This window comes from Phodopus roborovskii, unplaced genomic scaffold, assembly GCF_943737965.1.
Source record: "Phodopus roborovskii unplaced genomic scaffold, PHOROB, whole genome shotgun sequence".
Lineage (NCBI taxonomy): Eukaryota > Metazoa > Chordata > Mammalia > Rodentia > Cricetidae > Phodopus > Phodopus roborovskii.
The window spans coordinates 11,634,100-11,654,455 of NW_026126407.1; the positions used below are offsets into that span (position 1 = coordinate 11,634,100).

The following is a 20,356-nucleotide window of genomic DNA, read 5'->3' on the forward strand; positions in this document are numbered from 1 at the left end:
ACAATAAAATAATGGTGAGAATACAGAATAGTAAATATAAATGCCAATAACATTGTTGTTTTCAAATACCATATAATGTACACAATCCTGTAGGTTCTGCTTTTATACTATTGACAGCACAGTAGGTTTGTTATCACATGTTGTACTAAGACTTTACTTTTTTTGGGGGGGAGGACTGGATGGTGCACACCTTTAGTCTCAGCACTTGGAAGGCAGAGGCAGGTGGATCTCTGAGTCCAAGGCCAGCCAGCTCTACAGAGCTTAGTACAGAACAGTCTAGGCTACATAGAGAAACCCTGATTCAAACAAAACAAAACAAAAACCAACCAACCAAAACAAAGATGCCTACAAATGTGACTAGGCAATAAGAAGAAATACTGGCTGAGAATTTCCCAAATCTGATAAAAATTGTGAGTCCAGGGCTGGAGAGATGGCTCAGAGGTTAAGAGCACTGATTGCTCTTCTAGAGGTCCTGAGTTCAATTCCCAGCAACCACATGATGGCTCACAACCATCCATAATGAGATCTGGTGCCCTCTTCTGGTCTGCAGGGACACAATGCAAACAGAACACTGTATACATAATAAAGAAATAAATCTTTAAAAAAGAAAGAAAGAAAGAAAAGAAGTGAAATGGGAGGGGAAAATTGTGAGTTCATAGAGAGAAAAAATACAACACAATGTATAGAATAAATAGATAAGAATTGTTATCTAAGTACTGTACAAAAAAACCAAAATCCATCAATGATATCTTAAGAGCAGGAAACATGACAGATCATCCACAAAGTATATCAGATCGGATTAGACTGACAGATTGCTTTACAACCAACACGCACTGCACCTACTGTATGCCTACGCTGTTCTAGGGACTTAAAACACCATGATGAGTAAGATGGTCCATTTCCTACCCTGCCAAGCCCACAGTGTAAAGTGTGACAAATGAACACTTACAGAGTGTGTAGTCAGAGGACAAGAGAACCGTAAGAAAGCTTACATGTAGAATTGCAGTATGATTTCTCCACCCACCCACCCAATGCTGGAACATCCCATGTATTTCCCAAAGGGGTGATCCTCCTGGGAGTATTCTTCAAGACCCTAGCTGGATGCCAAGAGTGGTGGCTTACACCTTTCATCCCAGTACTAGAGAGACAAAAGCAAGCAGATCTCTGTGAATTTAAGCTTGGCCTACATAGTGAGACCTTGTCTCATAAAAACAGTTGGGGCCGGAGAGCTGGCTCAGCACTTAAGAGCACTTGCTGTCTTTCAGAGAACTGTATTCAGCTTCCAGCACCCACGTTAACTCCAGTTTCAGGGGATCCAACACACTCTTCTGGCATCTATGGGCACCAACACACACATGGTGCAAAGACAGTCATGCAGGCACAGGCATAAGCTACACAGGGGCTAGTTAGGAAGTGTCAGTGAGAGGGAAGGAGCCCTTCAGGCATGGAGTGCTCCTCAGCCTCACTTCCCGACTCTGTCTAGGACCAGAACTGACTTCTGTAACACCAACGCTCTGTCCTGGCTCCATTCCAAAGCATCCTGAGCCTTGGCTTTCCTTGTAAAGTTACAAAATGCCTGTTAGGGCCTCTCTCCTAAAGGGAGTGCCTATGTCCTGTTTAACCCATACCCGGGGAGAGCAGCATGTGCCTACTACTTCGGTGAAATATTTGTGGGGAGGGGACAGCTTGTGGGACAGGGTCGGGCGAAAGAGTTCTGGGGAGGGGGGTAAGACAGCCAAGACTAAAGAAAGGCAGGCGGAAGGGAGTTTAACGACGACCTAGAGGCTCACCTGTTTAGCAAGGGGGAGGAGCCCAGCCTGGGCGTCCGCCACAAAGTGCCACCAGGGAATTGGTCCTCGATTGCTCCCGGCCAGCTTCCAGGACCCGCCCTCCGCAGCTTGGGGTCCCGCCCTTCTCAGGATTTAATGCCTGCCACTTGGGCGGCTCCGCAGCCGCCTCTTCCGCCTCTGCCAGGTGAGAGTCCGTACCCAGAAGGGGTGCCCGGGGCTGGGGCCAGCAGGATCCCTTTGGGGTGCGTCGCTGGCTCCCTTTCCTCGGGTCCTTCCTTCCCGCTCAGAGTTTCTTCTTGGCTGCCTTCTCCGGTTCCTCCCTGCCTACCTGTGGTGCAACGCAGGGTCTTCCTGGGCCTGAACTTTCTTCTGTTCTCAGTTGCTAGGCCGCCAGGGGTGGCTCTCCGTGCCTCCCCTCCCCCAACCTGCAATCCTGGGCTTCCTCGCGGTTTAACTACAGCGGGATCAGGAAGAGGGCCAGGTGTGTAAAGGAGAGTCTTAGGGCAGGACACCCGAACCCAAAGGCCTAGAGCCTTATTTACTAATGGCTGGTGGAACTGCTTGGAAGTCAAGTCAACTTGGGTTGAGTGACGTAGAGAGCCCCTGGGCTCTGTACCTGGAGCTGAGCTCAGGTGGGTGTGGAAGGACCACACACCTGGCAGCCTAGGTAGCCCTGTGAACAGTATCTGAGCTTGGCTGTGGTCTTTGCTGTCAGTTTGCAGCTCAGCACAGATACCTATTTAATTTCCATTGTTTTTGTTGCCTTGGGAGTTTCAGAGGCCATGACGTTGGGCATCACTGAGGTGAGGTGGCAGTATGTCCTCATTATGTGCTTGTGTTTATGTGATCCTTGGTGTCTCAGATAGGTGTGTTGGTATATCTAGGTATCTTTGATTTGTGGAGAAAGTGAACTGTTGTGCCTCAACACACAACAGGGTGTGTGGCAGTATGTGGGAATGTCTTGGACTTGAGACAACATCCATCTGATTGTCCCGGGCATGTTTTGTAGCACATCTGTGGGTGTGTGTGTGTTCAGTAGTGGATGGGAGGAGGCAGTGTACCCCATATATATGTGTCCCTATGTGCCTGAGGTACGGTGCGTGGTAGGCAAAATGTCTCATATGAGGAGAGGAGATGTTTCTGTTGTATGTGAGTGAATTGTGCAACTGTGTGGCTCAGGACCAAGTGGCTCAGTGTCTGAGTGTTGGGTACAGGGGCAGCGTGCCATATCTCTAAAGACAGTGGCATAGCTGGACTTGGTAGCCTGAGCAGGCAGTATTCTGAAATCTCAAGTGTGGGGGAAGCAATTTCTCAGTCTCGGGGAAGGAAGCAGGCCACCAGAGGTATGCATGTATGTGGCCGAGTTCCTCACTTTCGCTGAGCTGCCGCACCTTGTGCACTGGTGTGTTGAGGGTGGCAGCTGAGATTCTGTCCTTTGTGTCTTTGATGCCTGCTTTAGGCTATACATTTAAAGCAGACTGCCATCATCTTAGAGGTTCAAATCCAGACATGCTCCCTGAAGCCAGTCCCCTGTGGCTACTTCGGCTCCTCCGGGACATCCAGCTGGCCCAGTTTTACCGGCCCATTCTTGAAGAACTTAATGTCACTCGGCCAGAACATTTTGACTTTGTAAGGCCTGAGGACCTGGACAACATTGGCATGGGCAGGCCTGGTGAGGACCCTCTGCCTTGACCCCCAGCCTTTTCCCAGGACCGGTTGTGGGCCGTCCTCCCTACACTATAGACTTCTTGCTTGTCAGTTTTCTGAGCTCCACTCCATCCCCTCCCTCTAATTCTGGCCTTCCCCAGCCCAGCGCAGACTTGCTGAGACCCTGAAGAGGTACCGTTCCGGGGTCAAGTCTAAGAACTGGGTCTACAAGGTATGTGTTGCCGGTGGTGGTGTTTGCAGAATGATAAACTGAGTGGCTGGGAGGGGTAATCAGGGTTCCACACACCTGAACTCATGCTCCTATTTCAGATCCTTGGGGGTTTTGCTCCTGAACAGAAGGAGATCTCCCGACGCTCAGACAGCCTTCTATGCCTCCATGAGCCAGAGGGGGGACTCAAGTGTCTGATTCCTGAAGGTGCTGTGTGCAGAGGGGAGCTTCTGGGCTCAGGCTGCTTCGGTGTTGTACATCGAGGGCTATGGACACTGCCCAGTGGTCAAAGTGTGAGTGTTCAAGGGGCTTACTTAGCCCAAGGTACCTAGGCAATCTGCCTCTGTCATTCTTTGTCCCCTCTGCCCTGGCCATGTCTTGTTACTCTGGGTGCTTGACGGGCTTCCCTCCACCTCCAGATCCCAGTGGCTGTCAAGTCCCTCCGTGTGGGTCCTGAGGGTCCGATGGGCACAGAGCTGGGAGACTTCCTGCGGGAAGTGTCTGTCATGATGAAGCTAGAGCACCCACACGTGCTGCGTCTGCATGGCCTCGTACTGGGCCAGCCTCTACAGATGGTGAGCAGATACCGGCACTGCTTTCCTCGTAGCCCTAGGGCTGGTATGCAGCAAGAAAGACCAGTGGGGCCACACTATGGCTTACAGGGTACTGTTCCTGCAGGTGATGGAGCTGGCGCCATTGGGCTCCCTGCATGCGCGCCTGACTGCCCCAGCGCCGACACCCCCACTGCCTTTGGCCCTACTGTGCCTCTTCCTGCGTCAGTTGGCAGGAGCCATGGCGTACTTGGGGTCCCGTGGGTTAGTGCACCGGGATCTCGCTACCCGCAACCTGCTACTGGCCTCAGCGCGTACCATCAAGGTGGCAGATTTTGGACTTGTGAGGCCTCTGGGCGGTGCCCGAGGTCGCTATATCATGGGCGGGCCCCGTCCCATCCCCTATGCCTGGTGAGGGCGGTACTTTGAAATGGTCTGGCTTGAGGCAGGGCTGGGGAGTAGCAGCCAGTTAGGAACTAGGGTGGGGTAGTGTGTTGGGGGAGGGGGTGGTTGTTAGTCTTCCAGAGGAGGCAGAACAGAGGTATCATATGGTCCAGAAGCACAGAAAGATTTCTGAGGCTGATGGGGCGGGGCGGGAATGAAGGGAGTGGGTGCACAGTGGGAAATGGGCATAGACCTAGCCAACTTCAACTTCTGTTTGCCTTAGGTGTGCCCCAGAGAGCCTACGCCAGGGAGCCTTCTCCTCTGCCTCTGATGTGTGGATGTTTGGCGTGACACTGTGGGAAATGTTTTCTGGAGGAGAGGAACCCTGGGCAGGTGTCCCACCTTATCTCATCTTACAGCGGCTTGAGAAGGACCGAGCCAGGCTGCCAAGGCCTCCTCTCTGTTCCAGGGCCCTCTACTCACTCGCCCTGCGTTGCTGGGCCCCTCACCCTGCAGACCGGCCTAGCTTTTCCAACCTGGAAGGGTTGCTTCAAGAGGTGGGCATCCTCAACTCTCCAAACAACACATAGCCTTTCTTCCCTTTACCCTCTCACCCAGAGTTCCACACAAAAGACAGACATGTCTTGATGCCTGGGCTGGAATCTGGAACTCAGATCTGAACCAATCAGATTCAGTCCCTTCCTGCAGAAGGTTCAGAGCCCTGAGGAGGCAGTGAGGGGCTGCAAAGATACAGCCAGAAGAGGTGATATTTGCTTTTTGGCCACAAGAGAGGCTCAGAGTAGAGAGTAGTAGGTTCTCATGGGTGCTTGATCGGCAAAGAAAGAAACTGGAAGGGCAAGTGGAAGTCCCGAGGCTTGCAGTAGTGAGCAGAGCTTCATCGTGGAGAGTTTAGACGACTTGACTAGTGTGATATACTCTCAAGGGCTTTACAGGTGTCCTCGGCTACTGTTTCACAGCTCCTGGAGGTAATTAATCTCTGCTTAACAGATGGGGCAGTTCAGACAGAGACTTACTAAAGTCACACACTAAGTGGGGGAGCAGAGAGTAGCGCCGTCCACATGACTTCAGAGCTGGCCCCTAAATTAGTTCTTCTACTTGTTAAGGCAGTTCACTCTGAGGGCACCTGGGAGCTGAGGAAGGGTATGGGTCAGTCATTATTTCAGCCTAGCTGGGTCGGAGAATGCTAATGGGGATGTTACTGGCAGTGGCCAGGAGGCGGAAGTGAGGGAAAGAACTCCAGGTCAGAGTTGACGCTGTGGGTCTGGGGAGGAGTGGAAATGGTCCTGAGATCTGTGGGAGGCAGTCTTGGTGGGCATGGGTACCGTATAAAGTAAGCGAGCAGAATGGTTTCCCCTTAAGTAGAGGCAAGGTTCTCCTTTTGTGGGGACCCCAGGTCAGCAGCCCTACCCCACTTTGGGTTGCAATAGGGAGTCAGGGATGGGGCTAAGCACAGAGGACATCCTGATACGTATTTATTTGATTGATGGATACAAAGGACTGTCTTATTATTCTTATGACTTAGGTCAAAAGCCCAGCCACATTTTCTTCCGTCTTCACAGGCTTGGCTTTCTGAGGGACGTTGTGTGAGGGAAGTCACAGAGCCTGGTGCTTTGCGGATGGAGCCCGGAGATCCCATCACTGTCATTGAGGGCAGGTGACAACATTATTCCCTAAGCATCCCCAGGGGAGGCTCCTGGTCTCTTCATTTTTCTCCGTGTCCTTGAATCTTGGACTTGTGGATCTTTTTTTCTCCTGTCCACTGTGCCCTGAGCTCCAGCGTAGTCCCACCCTCCCTGCTGGAGCCCTGCCTGGCCCACAGTGCCCTTTTTGTGTTGGAGAGAAAAAGGCTTCCCTTCCTCCAGGCAGATGTGGCCACAAGACACACAGCTTGGTGAGCTGAGCGTGGCCGGAGACCATGCACTCTCCCTGATCCCATTTTCTTCACTACCTCCCTCTTCCCACAGCCCTGAGGCCACAACCTGGAAGGGCCAGAATGGTCGCACCTTCAAAGTGGGCAACTTCCCTGCCTCAGCAGTGACACTACCAGACTTGGGGGCTTCGCCAGTCAGCCGTCCAACCCATGGAGGTTCTCCTGCCCGGGGAGAAAGATGCCGAGGATGCATAGATGGGTGAGGCACTAAAGGACAGGAGGGGACAGAGCAAGGTTGGAGGGACTGACCAAATCTAGTAACTCCCTGGAAGAAATCCTGGGAACAGGACTAGGGTGATCTAGGAATGTAGGAATGGATTGTCCCCAGCTCGGGCTTCCCCTGTGAGTCTCAGCATGTGTGGGACCCATGATGTGGGTGAGTAGTGGAAAATGAACTCTCTGACAGGGACAGAGAGAAGACAAAGTTTCAGGATCTGCCACCAGCACGAGGCCAGAGAAGGCAGGTGCCTCTGCAGAGGATGAAAGGTAAGTGAAATGGTACACAGGCTCTCAAGAACAACCCTCCAATTCCCCTTCCCAACCTTGGGTCCTTCCTCCAAGTTCCATCTTTGGACAGTCTAACTTTCCTTTTAAAATCTTTGGGGGGGGGTGTTCAAGTCAAGATTTCTCTGTGTCCTGGAACTCTAGTTCACATTGGCCTCAAACTCAGAGATCCATCTGCTTCTGCCTCCCAAGTGCTGGGGTTAAAGGTGTGCACTAACACCACCTGGCATCCTTTGAGATCTTAAGAGATTGGAGGTACCCCTGATTTCCCCACTGGACAGCAGTCTTGGGTCTGGCCCTGCTCTTTGGATTCCTCGCTGCCTTGGTACCATTTTCATTCCTGTCCTACTGCCCTACCTAACATAGACACCTGAAGACAAGGCCAAATAGCTTACCTAAATGTTCTTTCAAAATCACCAGTTTAGTGCACATAGACAGACAGGCAGGCAGGAAGGTAGGCCTCCTTTCAAGTTGTTTCTTTCTCAACTCTGAAGGCATTTCCAAGAGTCTGGAGTCAGTTCTGTCCCTGGGCCCTCGACCCACAGGAGGTGGTTCAAGTCCTCCCGAACTTCGACGCACAAGAGCTATGCCCCAGGGACTCCCAGACCTGCCTCCACGCCCACCTTTCATCTCCAGCTCTTCTCAGCCCATCCAGCCCCACAAAGCACGGCCTCCCTGCCCCAAAAGAGAACCCTCACACAATCACCGCCCTGGAGTACCTGGAGCCAGCAAAGCCACTGTCCCTTCTGGGTGTCCCTCATCAGACCCCGAGTGGCAGAGGAAGATTAAGGAGGTGAGGTCTGCACTGAAATGACTTGGTGTTCAAGGGGCCTATAGGTTAGGACAAGAGCTAAACAAGGATTTGTCCCCCACAGGTAGAGCTGAGTGTACATGGAGTCACCTACCAGGAGTGTCAAGTGGCACTTAGAACCACTGGAGGAGATGTGGCTTCCGCTATTCGGAACCTCAAGGTAAAGCCAGCCCAGCCCCTTCTCCGAGTTCCCTCTTCTCCTGCTCTGCCCCCTAGTGGTCATCTGCCCTCCTTCCTGCCCCCACAGGTAGACCAGCTCTTCCACCTCAGTACCAGGTCCAGAGCAGATTGCCGTCGCATCCTGGAACATCACCAGTGGGACCTGTCAGCAGCCAGTCGCTACATCCTGGCCCGGGCCTGAACTCTGCATCCTTGAGGATGGCTACCAGCATGGAGAACCTGGCCTACTCAGGGCCTGACTGTGGGACCAAACAGAACCATGAGGTCTTGGCAGAGGCAGACTTACACTAAGGGAGCTGTTACCTGCTATAACAAGGTATAGGAAGTGTGCAGGGCACCGGGTCAAGCACTGATGAGTCTTTCTTCCATGCCCTCCCTGCTCCTTGGCTTCTGAGGGTTTAAGAACTTTTGACTGGACCAAGAAGGATCTAGTTCTACTACATTCCCATTGAATAGGACTTGAAAGAGAAAAGCTGCAGAGGAAGCCTCTACTCACTACAAACAACGATCAAGTAGCTGTGCTGGACCATGGAACAACTGTTAGAACTGTCATTAGCTACCTCACTAGACTCTATGGGGCACCCATCTTGGATACTGACTTGGGGGCTGTGGTCTACATCGCTTTGGTTTGGTTCAGAATCACCATGGGTGATGGAAACCAAGTTTCTGGACTCAATGATTTTTTTTTTCTTTAATCCAAACACTGCAGATTATGAGATGACCAACTTTAGCCAGGCTGTTGCCATTCCCTTTGTTTTATACCACATCAGTTCTTTCTTTTTCCCTCTTTCATCACATACATCTCCCAATGTTTAAAAAGTCTGCAAAGTTTATATGAGTACAACATACAAAGACACAGCCTCCTTCCTAGAGCAAGGGAAGGAAGGGGTTAACGGTTAAATAAGGCACAGGAAGCTGCAGAAAGCACCAGCAGGGCCCAGGGGGTTAGGAAGGAGGCAGGGACCCCTCAAAGTGCCACCGTCTGAAACTAAACTAATTGGCTAACATGACACAAGGGAAGAGGGGCGTGTCTGCCATCTTTGGTACTGCTTGCTGTTTACCCACCAGCCCTGTGGTAAAACTCGAGTCCTGGATCCCAAAGGCGGCCTCCTGTGCAGAGGCCCTGCAGGAAGTTTAGGAGGAGTGGGTAGAAAAGCTCAGAATCTAATATTGTGTGTAGGGGCTGCCCACAGTGAGGAAGGGTTCTTGTAGATAATCCTCTGCAGGGGCACAGGGAAAGGAGGGAGGAGAGGGAAAGGATGGGACACAATGACCCCAACCACTCAGCCACCCATCTGTCCACTGCAGTGTATACCAAGGAAGGGTTGCCTCAGGAGGCAAAGGCCAGGGCAGGTGACCATCTTGAATTCTGGTTGAAGTGATGGTCTCCACATGTTGAGGTGGCTTCTAACTGGTGATGGCAGAGGGCCCAGTGCCTCCTCGTTTCTCGAAGAACATATAATCCTAAGGAAAGGTCACTGTCAATGGGATATCTGGCTGGGTCAGTGTGGCCCAGCCATTATAACTTAGCTTTAGGCCTACAACCCATCATACATGTGCCTAGACTTCTAAGCAAGGGTCTAGGAAGTGAACAAAGCTTCAGATATCAGGATATCAGGAGAGGAGAAACAGGGAGGGAAGGGCAGGGACAGCCAACTCACAATGAGGAACGTGGCTCCCAGCAACACAGCCTTCACCCTCACATCTAGATCTATTGGGAACTGTAGACCAAAGTCGTCAGCATCGGTGAGGGCTTCGCGCAGCAACCCTCCCCACTGCTTGCTAATGCGGCCCACACTTCGAGATTCATCCTTGGTTTTCACCTGTTGGGAGGGGGGAAGAGTCCAACTGGGAAAAATGCCACCCATCTGCCTCGCCTCCTGTCTCACTCCGACAGTGGCACGTATGAGATGTGCAGACTGCATACTCAGTGAATCTTTCCCATAGTGTCGGGAATAGTGACAAGTAGGGGAAACTGAGACACCCTGAGTGCCACATGAATACGTGGTGAAGATTAGGGCTTAGATGTGTTGCTTCCCAAAGGCCAAGTGTGACATAACTGTGTTCAGTATAAATGACTAGTTGCTAGGCTTGCTTTGGTTACCAGTATTCCTGACACCCATGGTTGGTGCTGTATGCAAAGTATGTACCCTATGCAAAGGAGTCTAGCTGAGGGGGCAAAGAGAGGAGCCAACACTCCTCTCCAAAGTGTGGTTTCAGTCTTTCCAGCATTGCATGTGAACTGGCCAGCCAGTCCTAGCAGACAGGTGCCAGCAGGCAGTCTCTGAGGACTGATTCTAAAGGCCGCTTTGAGTTCAGCAAGAACAAGCCATGTGGAAGTCAGTGGTGACTCAGTGACTTCCTGCTCCAGTGACCAGAGCTGAAACGATTTCCTTCTGCATCCTGTGCATCCTCTTCCCACCTTGTCCTGCAGCTAGGGAGCTTCCTGCAGGCGAGTTCCAGGCTCAGCAAGGCCTTCTGACACCAACTCTGCATTTCCCGAGAGTGCAGATCAAGTATGGACCATTCAAGATTGTGTAAAAGGGACACTGGCTTCCTGAGAACCCCATAACACACACATTCCCATCCAGGGATCACACAATTATCTCCTTTCCAACCAGTCCTCAGGATAACAACTCCCTCTGACTATCAAGGTGACTCACTTTCTACAGACAACCTCAGGTGAGGCACCTCTACTGGATGAAACCTGTTGTTTCTCCTTTATCTGATTGGAGAATCATCCCTTAAAGATGCCTTTGTCTCCTAAAAGCCAAAGCATTTCCCAAGCTTCATTCTCAAATTCTCACCACTTGGGTTCTGGCTCTGGACTGGCGAGAGGGAGCCACAGAAAGGACATCACCTGGACTTTGGGTTGGACGGGTCATTTGAACTTGTAGGTTTGCAGGACAAGCCAAAGGCAAAATTACTACAGGGTCTATGCTTACAGATAGGTCTAGTAGCTACATGGGTCTGGCCCAAGGCAAAGTTAAGCACTAAAGAAGGACTAAGATACCAGCCACCCAACTTAGATCTAGCTGGCCTCAGGTTCTCCCCTAGACCTCCACAAGGCTGCAGGGAACACTTGGCCTTGGCCTGAAGATGAAATTCTTTTGTTCCGATTGCCCTAGAACTCAGAGAGTGTGTGCCTCTGCCTCCTGAGTGCTGGGGTTAAAGGTGTGCACCACCATGGAATCTTTTTTGCTGTGCTTTTGCTGGCTTACATGACCATCTCATTTCTGAATGGAAGAAAACTGAAAGTACAGTAGGGACTACAACAGATTCTTGACTGTCATAAGCCATCCATTGGCATAGAAGCTACCATCTTGTTTTTCTAATAAGGTTTTTTGATTGGTTGTGTGTGCTCCATGGCATGTGTGTGGAAAGCAGAGGATAGTTTGCAGGAGTTGACTCTCTTCTACTGTGTGGGACTCAAGGCTAGAACTCAGGTTATCAAACTTGATCCTCTGAGTCATCTCATTGGCCCCCATCTTGGTTATGAAGAGCCTAGGAATCACTTTCTATTTATAATACCTCAAAGTTGGTGTCTGTACCACAGCCACAGGTCCAGCAAGGCCCCACAACTCGAAGGACAGTCTGGCGATCAGCATCCTGGATGGAAAACTTAGGAAGGAAGGGATGCCAGGTCTGCAGCACATGGCCAATGGTGGTACCAGGTGGAGCCTGCACTTCCATCTGAAGAGGGAGGCAGACAGGGTTACTGTCAAGCCAGGATACCTTGGCCAGAGCTCTTCATTGGTGCCAGCCATCTTCTGACTGTTCAGACCCCCCCCCCACTCCTATTAAAGTCACAACCCTTTCTGGGATGCTCTTATACTGCCCACCAACCACCACAAAACCTGCCCTACCCACCTCCTGAAGGCCACAGGGACAGCAGCTGCAGCCACAGTGAAGTGGGCGGAGGAGGCGGAGCACCTCGCGATCCCCAGGGTCCGCTAGGCGGACACGAAGTGGCCGGCGGGCACCACAGCACAGACGGGCACAACAGTTGCTCTCTTCAGCTGCCTGACCCAGTTGCTGTCCGGTCCCAGAACGAAGTTCATACCTATTACAGGTCTCCCAGCCTAGGAACGCTGTTAAGGGTAACATGCTGAGGCTCAGGGGCCTAACCTGCCCAGAAGCTCACCATTGCAGCAAAAATCATGAAGCCCAACTTGTTCCTCCTCCTACTCACTTTCCACTCGTTCAGCCTTCTGATGAACCAAGATTTGATCAATCTGTAAAAGAGTTAAGAGCAGTGTTGACCTTGTCCGTCAGCTGGAACATCAGCTCTCCTCTCGGCCATCTGCCCTCCCACTCACCTGCACTAGGAATTCGAGGCCAGAAGGCACCCCTGGCAGTGGCAAGAAAGGAGCAGGAGAACCTGGTGCCACGGGGCCTGGCGAGGGAAAGAGAGCGAAGCCGGGCGCAGGGGCCGGCACCTGGGCAGGCACTGGAGCCTGTCCCGGCCCAGGATGCAGCGCAGGCTCTGGATACCCAGCTGTCACGGGGTATGGAGGTGGGTAGCCTTTGGGGGGTAAGTAGCCTGTAGGGGAGCAGGGGTAGGTTAGAAAGTTACCTGTGGCCTCATCCTCTTTTTTCCCAGCCCAGGGGCCAGGAGTACTCGCGGGAAACATAAGAAGAGGCAGAGAATGATGGGGCTTGGGGGGGGGGGAAGCAGGGCGGTGGCTCCCCAGGAGGAAGGGAGGGCCCCACGCAGCCAGTCTGAGCACATTCCTGGAGAATGCGTTCGACACCCGGCACCCAAGTTCGTGAGGGGGGATAACGCAGACCCCAGCCTTGCGCCCGCATACCTGCCATGGGAAAGGGGAGGGGTGTCTTGGGCTGTCGGCGTCCGGGAGTCTTATAGTTCTGGAGTGGAGACAAGCTCGGGAACAGCCAGACAGACACAGACACAAAGACGGACAGGCAAAGGCGAGGAGGCAGCTGCGCCTAGCGCGAGCCCAGGGTCTCTTGGGCGGCGCCTACGACTCGGGGGAGAAACCGAAAGTGTCAGCGGGCGGGGCAGGGTACCTGGGACCCTGAATTTCCTTAGGGGCCCCAGGACCGCCCCCTCCCTTTGTTCTCCCATTTTCCGCAGAGATGGCTATTGGCAAACGGCAGGACAGAGGGACCTGCGGTTAGACAGACGACCTGACCTCGAGGAAGGTCTCCCTGACCCCTCTATGGTCCGGCTCACCTGAAGCCCCCAGAATAAGCTGGGGGACCACTCACTCCAGGGCTCACAGTCGCTGGTGGAGGCGGGCCCAAGATCTGACCCCACCCCCGGCTCGCCTAAGCCCCGCCCTTAGACCGGGCGGGGCATCTGCGCAGAAAACAGTCGCTTCTCCTCCCCCGGGGCCGCGGACCTTGGACCTTGCGAGCCTTGTTCGCCATGGTCCCGCCCCTTCCGCTCCGACTGCAGAGGCGTGGAGACCTGGGCTGTCGGAGGGGACTGCGGCCCAATCCCCACGCCGTGACCCTAACCTTCTCTCGGGCCGCTTTGCTGCCTCCCCACCGCGTGGCTGCTCCGGACCCGGCGATCCTCCTCCCAAGGGCGGGTCGGGCGTCGCTGACGCAGCGGAGCACCATTCACACTCACTCATTGGCTTACAGAGTTGGCTAGGCGTTCTCCTACCTCAGGGCGACCTCACTGTGTTCTCTCCCTGTCGCAGCGCTGACCCACACAGGCACCTCTCAGTTCAGTCGCACCCATTACTCGCGTGACAGGCTGCCAAAGGTGCGTGAGGTGATACCCAGAGAAAAACACTTGAATAGAACAGGTCCCTGTTCCCCTGCATGGTGGCACACGCTTGTAATCCCAGCACTCGTGAAAGGAGAGGCAGGAGGACAGCTACAAGTATGAGGCCAATCTGTTCTATATAGTGAGTTCCAGAACAAGTCAGGGCTACAATAGCCCTTTTGAGACTCTGTCTCAGAAGACATCCTCCTTCAGAAGAAGAAAGCTTAGTTAGCATCTAGGTAGGTGTGGATCACGTCCGAAATTGCAGCACTTTGAAGACTGAGGCAGGAGGATCACCAAGAGTTAGTTCCAGGTCATGTTGAGAGTGATACGCTATTTAAAAACAAACAGAACCAAAAACATACCACCACTTCTGTCTGGGTCTTATTTGTTGTCAATAATGTTTTAATGTCTGAGATGAGGAACTCTGAGAATTCCAGTTTTTACTGTACAATCAAAACTGAGGACTACCTATTATATTAGAACTCAGGAGGCTGCAGGCAGGCAAAGGCAAGGAGGAGGTTCCTGCAAAATCTGGGCATGATGGATTGGACCAGAAACCAGGGCCGTAGTGCCGGTGGTGATGTGCACTTGAGGAAACATGGCTTCATTATGGCTCAGAGATGGGATGTAAGATAAAGAGAATTGAAAGGTGACTCACGCTTGGCTTGGGAGACCCTTCTGCACAGCACAGTCCCCCCTCCCCCCATCAGTCATTTACTGCCGGCCCATCCAGTCCCTGTTGACTCGTTACTTCTAAGATCCTGTCCATTTTCCTTTGGTGGCTTCTTACTACTGCTAAAAACGCAGCAAATGAGCTGAAGCCTTAATTTTAAGTCCCCAAAGTCTAAACAAGCCCACTTCAGCGTAAGACTGGGCACAAAGGCCTGGATGGGCCATGCTTCCATTGCGGGAGTCTGCATTTTTTCTTCTTTCTGCTTTCTTTCTTTTCTTCCTTTTTGGTTTTTTTGAGACAGGGTTTCTCTGTGCAACAGCCCTGGGTGTCCTGGAACTCACTTTGTAGACCAGGCTGGCCCCGAACTCACAGAGATCAGCCTGCCTCTGCCTCCCAAGTGCTGGGAATAAAGGTATGTGCCACCACTGCCTAGCAATCTGCGTTGTTATTTTTTCTTATTTCATGTGTATAGGTATTTTGTGTGTGTGTATGTCTCTATCCCAGGAGCACGCAGTGCCCATGGAGGCCAGTAGAAAGTGTTGGATCCCCTGAAACTGGACTTACAGACAGTTGTGAGTTGCCATATCTGTGCAGGGAATCAAACCCAGGTCTTCTGGAAGAGCAGCCAGTGTTCTTAACCACTGGGCCATCTCTTGAGCCCCTGGAATTTGAATTTCTTGGTTTTAGAAGAATTTAATTTTGGGAGATGATAGAGTATGAGCCACACCTCACCCAGTTTCCAGTTTAGCTTACAACCACATATGCAGAACAAGTTGTTAATTTATTTTCTTCCTTTTTTTTTTTTTTTTTTCCTTTTACTTGAGATAGGGTCTCTTTATGTTGCTCTGGTTGTCCTGGAATTCTCTGTGTAGACCAGGTTAGCCTCCAGTTCACAGAGAGATGCCTATCTTTGCTTCCTGACTATTGGGATTTAAGGCATTCTCCATCATGCCCAGCTTTGTGGTTCATTCCACTAATAATATGCCTGAGTACAACCTGGCATAACAGTACCTGCCTTTAATCCCAGCACTCAGAAGAGACAAGGAAACCTATCCCTGACACAATGCTCAGGAACTCAGCTATAACCGAGCCCTTGGCTTCTATTTTATTTTCCTGCCCTGGTTTATCATATTGACCTACAATATGGTACTCTCTACCTGGTCCTGTTTTAGTAAGATAAAGTCTATATTGTGAACCACTTGACAACTTCGCTCTGGGTTTTAAAAAATATTTATTTGTATGTGCATTGGTGTTTTGCCTGTGTAAGGATACCCAGTAGCCTGGAACTGTAGCTACAGACAGTTGTGAGCTGCCATATGGGTGCTGGGAATTGAACCTGGGTCTTCTGAAAGAGTAGTCGATGTTCTTATCCACTGAGCTATGTCTCTAGCACCCCTTGCTGTGGTTTTAAGCCCTGTGAACCAAACCCCTGAGTTCCCTACCTTTGCCTTGTGCTCTTGTCAAATTATGCAGCCCAGTCCCATTATGGGAAACTAACACATATAGGAAATGCTCCATCTCCCACTCATAGGTTCCATATGTGTGTCCTGTACACCTGTGCTCTTCTGTGACGGCTCCTAGAATTCTCCCACACTAATGCATATTTTTGATTGGTGTGATCCTTAAAATTTTTGTCAAGCCAGGCTTCTTGCTCAGGCTTATAATACTAGCACTTGGGAGATGGAGGCAGGAGGATGAGAGTTTAAGGGCATCCATGGATACATAGCAGTTCTGAGGCCAGCATATGCTACATGAGCCTACCTTAAACAAACAGTTGTGATTTCAATGAAAATGGCCCCCATAGGCTCATATATTTTAACACTTGCTCCCCAGCTGATAGAACTGTTCAGGAAGAATTAGTAAGTGTGGCCTTAATGGAAGTGACATTTCATTGGGGGCAGGCTTTGAGGTTTCAAAAAGCCCACACCATTCCCAGCTAACTATCTGACTGGTGCTTACTGATAAAGATGTGAGCTCTCAGCTACTGCCACAGCGCCATGCCTGCCTGCCTGCTGCCATGCTGCCACCATGATGGACTCACCCTCTGAAACTGTAAGCCACAAATAAACTCTTCTATAAATTGACTTGGTCATGGTGTCTAATCACAGCACTAGAAAAGTAACTAAGACACAAACCAAACAAAAGCTGTTGGCATAGGGATCTACAGCTCATCTGGTGGGATGGCTCAGCAGGCAAAATTACTTGCTCTGCAAGCCTGAGGACTTGAGATTTATGCTTGAAGGAGAAAACCAACACCTGAGATCTGTCCCTTGATCTCCGTACCACGTACACATACAACAGTAATAAATTTAGAAAAACAAAAGGAACCTGCAGCTTAGCAGAGACAAGGGTAGGAAATAGAAACTCTAGTCTTAAAAGTATGTAGATAGAGCCGGGCAGTGGTGGTGCACACCTTTAATCCCAGCATATGGGTGGCAGAGGCAAGCGGATCTCTGTAAATTAGAGTTTCAGCACAGCCAGAGCTATATACAGATCCAGTTTCAATGCCACCCCCAACCCCCACCAAAAAGATCAGGAGTTCAGAATCACCCTCCTCTAGATAGGGACTTTGAGGTCAGTCTAGGATACAGGAGACCCTATTTCAAAAAGATAAAATCACACACACAAATGAGAGCCTAAAAGGATGACTTACAAAACTTGTTAACTAGCTGGGCAGTGGTGGTGATGTCTTTAATCCCAGCACTTGGGGAGCAGAGACAGGCAGATCTTTGTGAGTTTGAGGCCAGCCTGGTCTACAGAGTGAGTTCCAAGACAGCCAGGGCTGATTCACAGAAAAACCCTGTCTCGAAAAACCATAACAAACAAACAAACAAACAAAAAAAATCAACTTAGTAACTTAGTACTGTACTGCACTTAAGAGTTTAGGCAACTTACCACCTTCTATAAGACCTGTGCCCACCATCTGGACTCCCTTAGACAATACATAGATGCAACACTGGTTTTGTCCTTAATCCTATTCGTCAGTTTTCTCTTACCTCAGGGACTTAGGGCTGCTTCTTTCAGCCCATCTTAGCTATTCCTTTTGCCTGGAATATACTTCTCCCTTTTGGCCATGGCTAAACGAAGACATCCAGTATGCAGATACTGCAGCTGCCATCAACCTGGACCTAGACCACCTTGTTTTTTTGTTTTGAGAGACTCTTGTTATGATTTGTGATCCTCCAACCTCTTGTTTTCCAAGTACTACACATACTACCACATCTAGCTTTGTGTGTATGTGTGTGTTTTAAAGCACAATTTGTGTAACATATTGAAGGTGCACACTTTATCGTCTGAAGATGTACACTCAGAAAAGTGTGGGCACACTCCCTAAGTGATAGGCATTTTAGGCAATCTTGTTCAGTTCTTGCCTTCCTCCTTGTCTAATGGGTGTGGTCTTCCCATTAAAGTGGGAACATGCTCCACTGCCCAGTTGTTTCATTTCTCTTCGTTCTGAGTATTAGTCAGGTCTGCTTCGAAACTGTGTGTCTCTTTTCCTGCCTCAGTTCAAAACTCAGCAATATATAAGATCCTCCATGTCCCCTTTCTACCACAGACTTTGTTCACTGAATGTCTTCCACACACTAGGGCTTCTTTAGGGTCATTTCAAGCATTGCAAAGCATTTTCTTTTTCTTTTTTGAGTCAGGGTTTCTCTGTAGCTTTGGAGCCTGTCCTGGAACTCCCTCTGTAGACCAGGCTGGCCTTGAACTTACAGAGATCTGCCTGCCTCTATCTCCTAAGTGCTGGGACTAAAGGCAAGTGCCAACACCTCCTGGCTGTAAAACATTTTCTGATGTCCAAAAGGTACCACTCTGGTTCTGCTTTAAAGTTTATAATATAGTTTACAACTAATCACATGGCTGTTCTGTCTTGTCTGGGCTCTCCCTTCTATAGTATATGGGTATGTAACACATTTGTTTCACTTGACACGATGGAATGACAGGGCTAAACCCCACCATTCTCAACTAACCAAATTCTAGTGAAACTGGGTATACACACCTGTATTCTCAGCAATCAGAGGTTAAGGAAGGAGGCAGCTGGGCATATACCTCAATGGAAGAGGAATTGTCTTAACATTTCCAAGGCTTTGGGGATCAATCCTCAGCACTGGAAAAAAATTACTAAGATCTTACTAAAATCCATATTCCGTGAGCTCTTTAGGTAGGAAGCTGCATTATTTCAAGTGTTCTATCTGAGTCCTGTCCACCATCACCACACCTTGCAAAGCCCAGAATTCCAGAACCAGGGCTTATTTGTAAGTCTGAGAACTGCAACGAATTCCAAGGTTGACTCTCTACTCCTCCTTGTTCAAGGTTTGATGAATAAAGACCCCAAAGTTCTTTATTTATGTGCCTTTTTCTTTTAATTTCTCTTCTGCTTCAACACACTCCCTCCCCAGCTATCCAGAAAGCCCAGGACTGGGTAATTAAACAAGAGATCTCAAAAAGCCAAGGCAAGCCAGCCCAAGATGAGCAGACTTCCTCCAACAGGACCCACAATCTGGATGCTAGTGTCTCCACTCAGAGCCTGGTAGTAAAAGCTGGTACAGAATAAGGTAGTTCCAGAAGCTAGCAGTAATCCTGCCTGAAAGAGATGGAAAACAGAATACGGTTTTAAGAACAAAGCAGTATAAGAGAATAAATGGGGTTTGAAGAGAATTAGGCAAGGGGACTGATTACCCAGAGGGGCTTTCTGCAATAGGGTACCCCTAACAGGGCCAGGCTGTGCAAAAAGTGGTGCTTGTTGGCCTTGTCAAAGAGCTGCAAGGGAAAAAGAGAGAGAGAGATTTTCTAAGCAACACTGGAGTCCAGGATGCTGAAATGGAACACTGGACAGAATTCCAGAGCCAGCACTTCAACCTCTTAAGTCCCAGTTTGCTGCTCCCCAGGTCCCCAAGCTACAGGCTTGCAGTCCTTCCCATTCATCTCCCCACCCTCTACTTTCCCCCAGTTTAAGGACACCCAGATATTGCGCCTGTAGTCCCGACACTGGGATCCCCAGTGCTGTTACTTCACCTCCTTCCCGTAGGCATCCGGAAATTGGGCGCCTGTGGAAAGAAGCAAATGCTATCACTTGTGTTTTAGCCTCGACTGTCCCAAACCCCGGGGAATCCGGACAAACACTGGTGATTTAGGGATCCCCTAAAGCTTCCGATTAGTGGAAACAGGTGTTGAGTAGTACAGAGCTTTTGAACCCACTGAAAATCTGGACTCCAAGGGATCTCTACTCAAGACAGAATGCTTCCTATAGGTTCCTTCCCGCATCAGACCCCAAAGATGGCCCCCAGCCCAGTTGCATCCCACGTCCCCTGACCGTGTGCCCCGTAGGAGGCCAAACCCAAGGCCCCAGCTCCGGACAAGGCACCAAGGCGGCGGAAAGCAGCCCCTACCACGGCCATGGCTGTGGGTGGTCACGCGCGGAACCAACACCGCCCTGGCCACCCAAGAAACCAGCCAATCCAGATTGTCCATGCAAATAGGGTCCAAAGATGCCCAATCAGAGATGTGTTCATTTCAGTGCCCCGGCTTCCCCTACATACTCCTTTGTAAAACTTCTGCTAAGTGGAGAAGACGTCTGGCGGGCGGAGAAACTAGAACCAATTAGGAGCGGAGCAGCAGAGCTGTGGGAGACGAGGTTGTGGGCGGGACTAAGGGATTTGCGTCACGGATTGGCCCACTTTCCAAGTTGATCGCCTCTTCGACACCCCAACCCCACACCTCCAGCTAATTTGCAAAGATATCGGTCCCCACACAAAGTTCCGCCCCTTTTTCCACAGGCTCCTCCCGTTCAACTTCAAACCAGACCCACTCCTCAAAAGGGGCGGCCCCACGGATTTCTAAGCCCCACCTATTGCAATCAAACCCCTCCCCCTTCACGGATGGCCCCGCCTCT

General features: G+C 50.7%; 3 protein-coding genes across 5 annotated transcripts; 1 reads left to right on the forward strand and 2 right to left on the reverse strand.

Annotated features, from left to right (window-relative positions):
• The first annotated feature begins 1,871 nt into the window (after positions 1 to 1,871).
• Positions 1,872 to 8,768, forward strand: Tnk1 (tyrosine kinase non receptor 1). Of its 2 annotated transcripts, none has more exons than XM_051180223.1 (13): positions 1,872 to 1,974; positions 3,250 to 3,462; positions 3,599 to 3,669; positions 3,768 to 3,959; positions 4,086 to 4,241; positions 4,345 to 4,628; positions 4,885 to 5,158; positions 6,182 to 6,276; positions 6,587 to 6,751; positions 6,959 to 7,038; positions 7,551 to 7,849; positions 7,932 to 8,027; positions 8,115 to 8,768. In XM_051180223.1, exons 1-13 carry the CDS (start codon positions 1,926 to 1,928, stop codon positions 8,226 to 8,228), a joined length of 2,088 nt encoding a protein of 695 aa, XP_051036180.1. In that variant the 5' UTR covers positions 1,872 to 1,925; the 3' UTR covers positions 8,229 to 8,768. The 2 variants fall into 2 exon arrangements, with proteins under 2 accessions (XP_051036180.1, XP_051036182.1); XM_051180225.1 differs by lacking the exon at positions 1,872 to 1,974 and adding an exon at positions 2,191 to 2,271.
• Positions 8,769 to 8,858: 90 nt separating this feature from the next.
• Positions 8,859 to 13,573, reverse strand: Plscr3 (phospholipid scramblase 3). Of its 2 annotated transcripts, none has more exons than XM_051180226.1 (8): positions 13,245 to 13,573; positions 12,859 to 13,029; positions 12,367 to 12,590; positions 12,240 to 12,282; positions 11,918 to 12,138; positions 11,579 to 11,740; positions 9,709 to 9,870; positions 8,859 to 9,511 (listed from the first exon to the last, which is right to left on the reverse strand). In XM_051180226.1, the coding sequence occupies exons 2-8, from the start codon at positions 12,863 to 12,865 to the stop codon at positions 9,455 to 9,457; spliced, it is 876 nt and encodes a 291-aa protein (XP_051036183.1). In that variant the 5' UTR covers positions 12,866 to 13,029; positions 13,245 to 13,573; the 3' UTR covers positions 8,859 to 9,454. The 2 variants fall into 2 exon arrangements, with proteins under 2 accessions (XP_051036183.1, XP_051036184.1); XM_051180227.1 differs by having other exon boundaries at positions 12,859 to 13,035.
• Positions 13,574 to 18,801: 5,228 nt separating this feature from the next.
• Tmem256 (transmembrane protein 256) lies at positions 18,802 to 19,935 on the reverse strand. The gene is made up of 4 exons (XM_051180231.1): positions 19,778 to 19,935; positions 19,480 to 19,511; positions 19,144 to 19,224; positions 18,802 to 19,048 (listed from the first exon to the last, which is right to left on the reverse strand). Exons 1-4 carry the CDS (start codon positions 19,860 to 19,862, stop codon positions 18,905 to 18,907), a joined length of 342 nt encoding a protein of 113 aa, XP_051036188.1. The 5' UTR covers positions 19,863 to 19,935; the 3' UTR covers positions 18,802 to 18,904.
• Between the last annotated feature and the right edge of the window lie 421 nt (positions 19,936 to 20,356).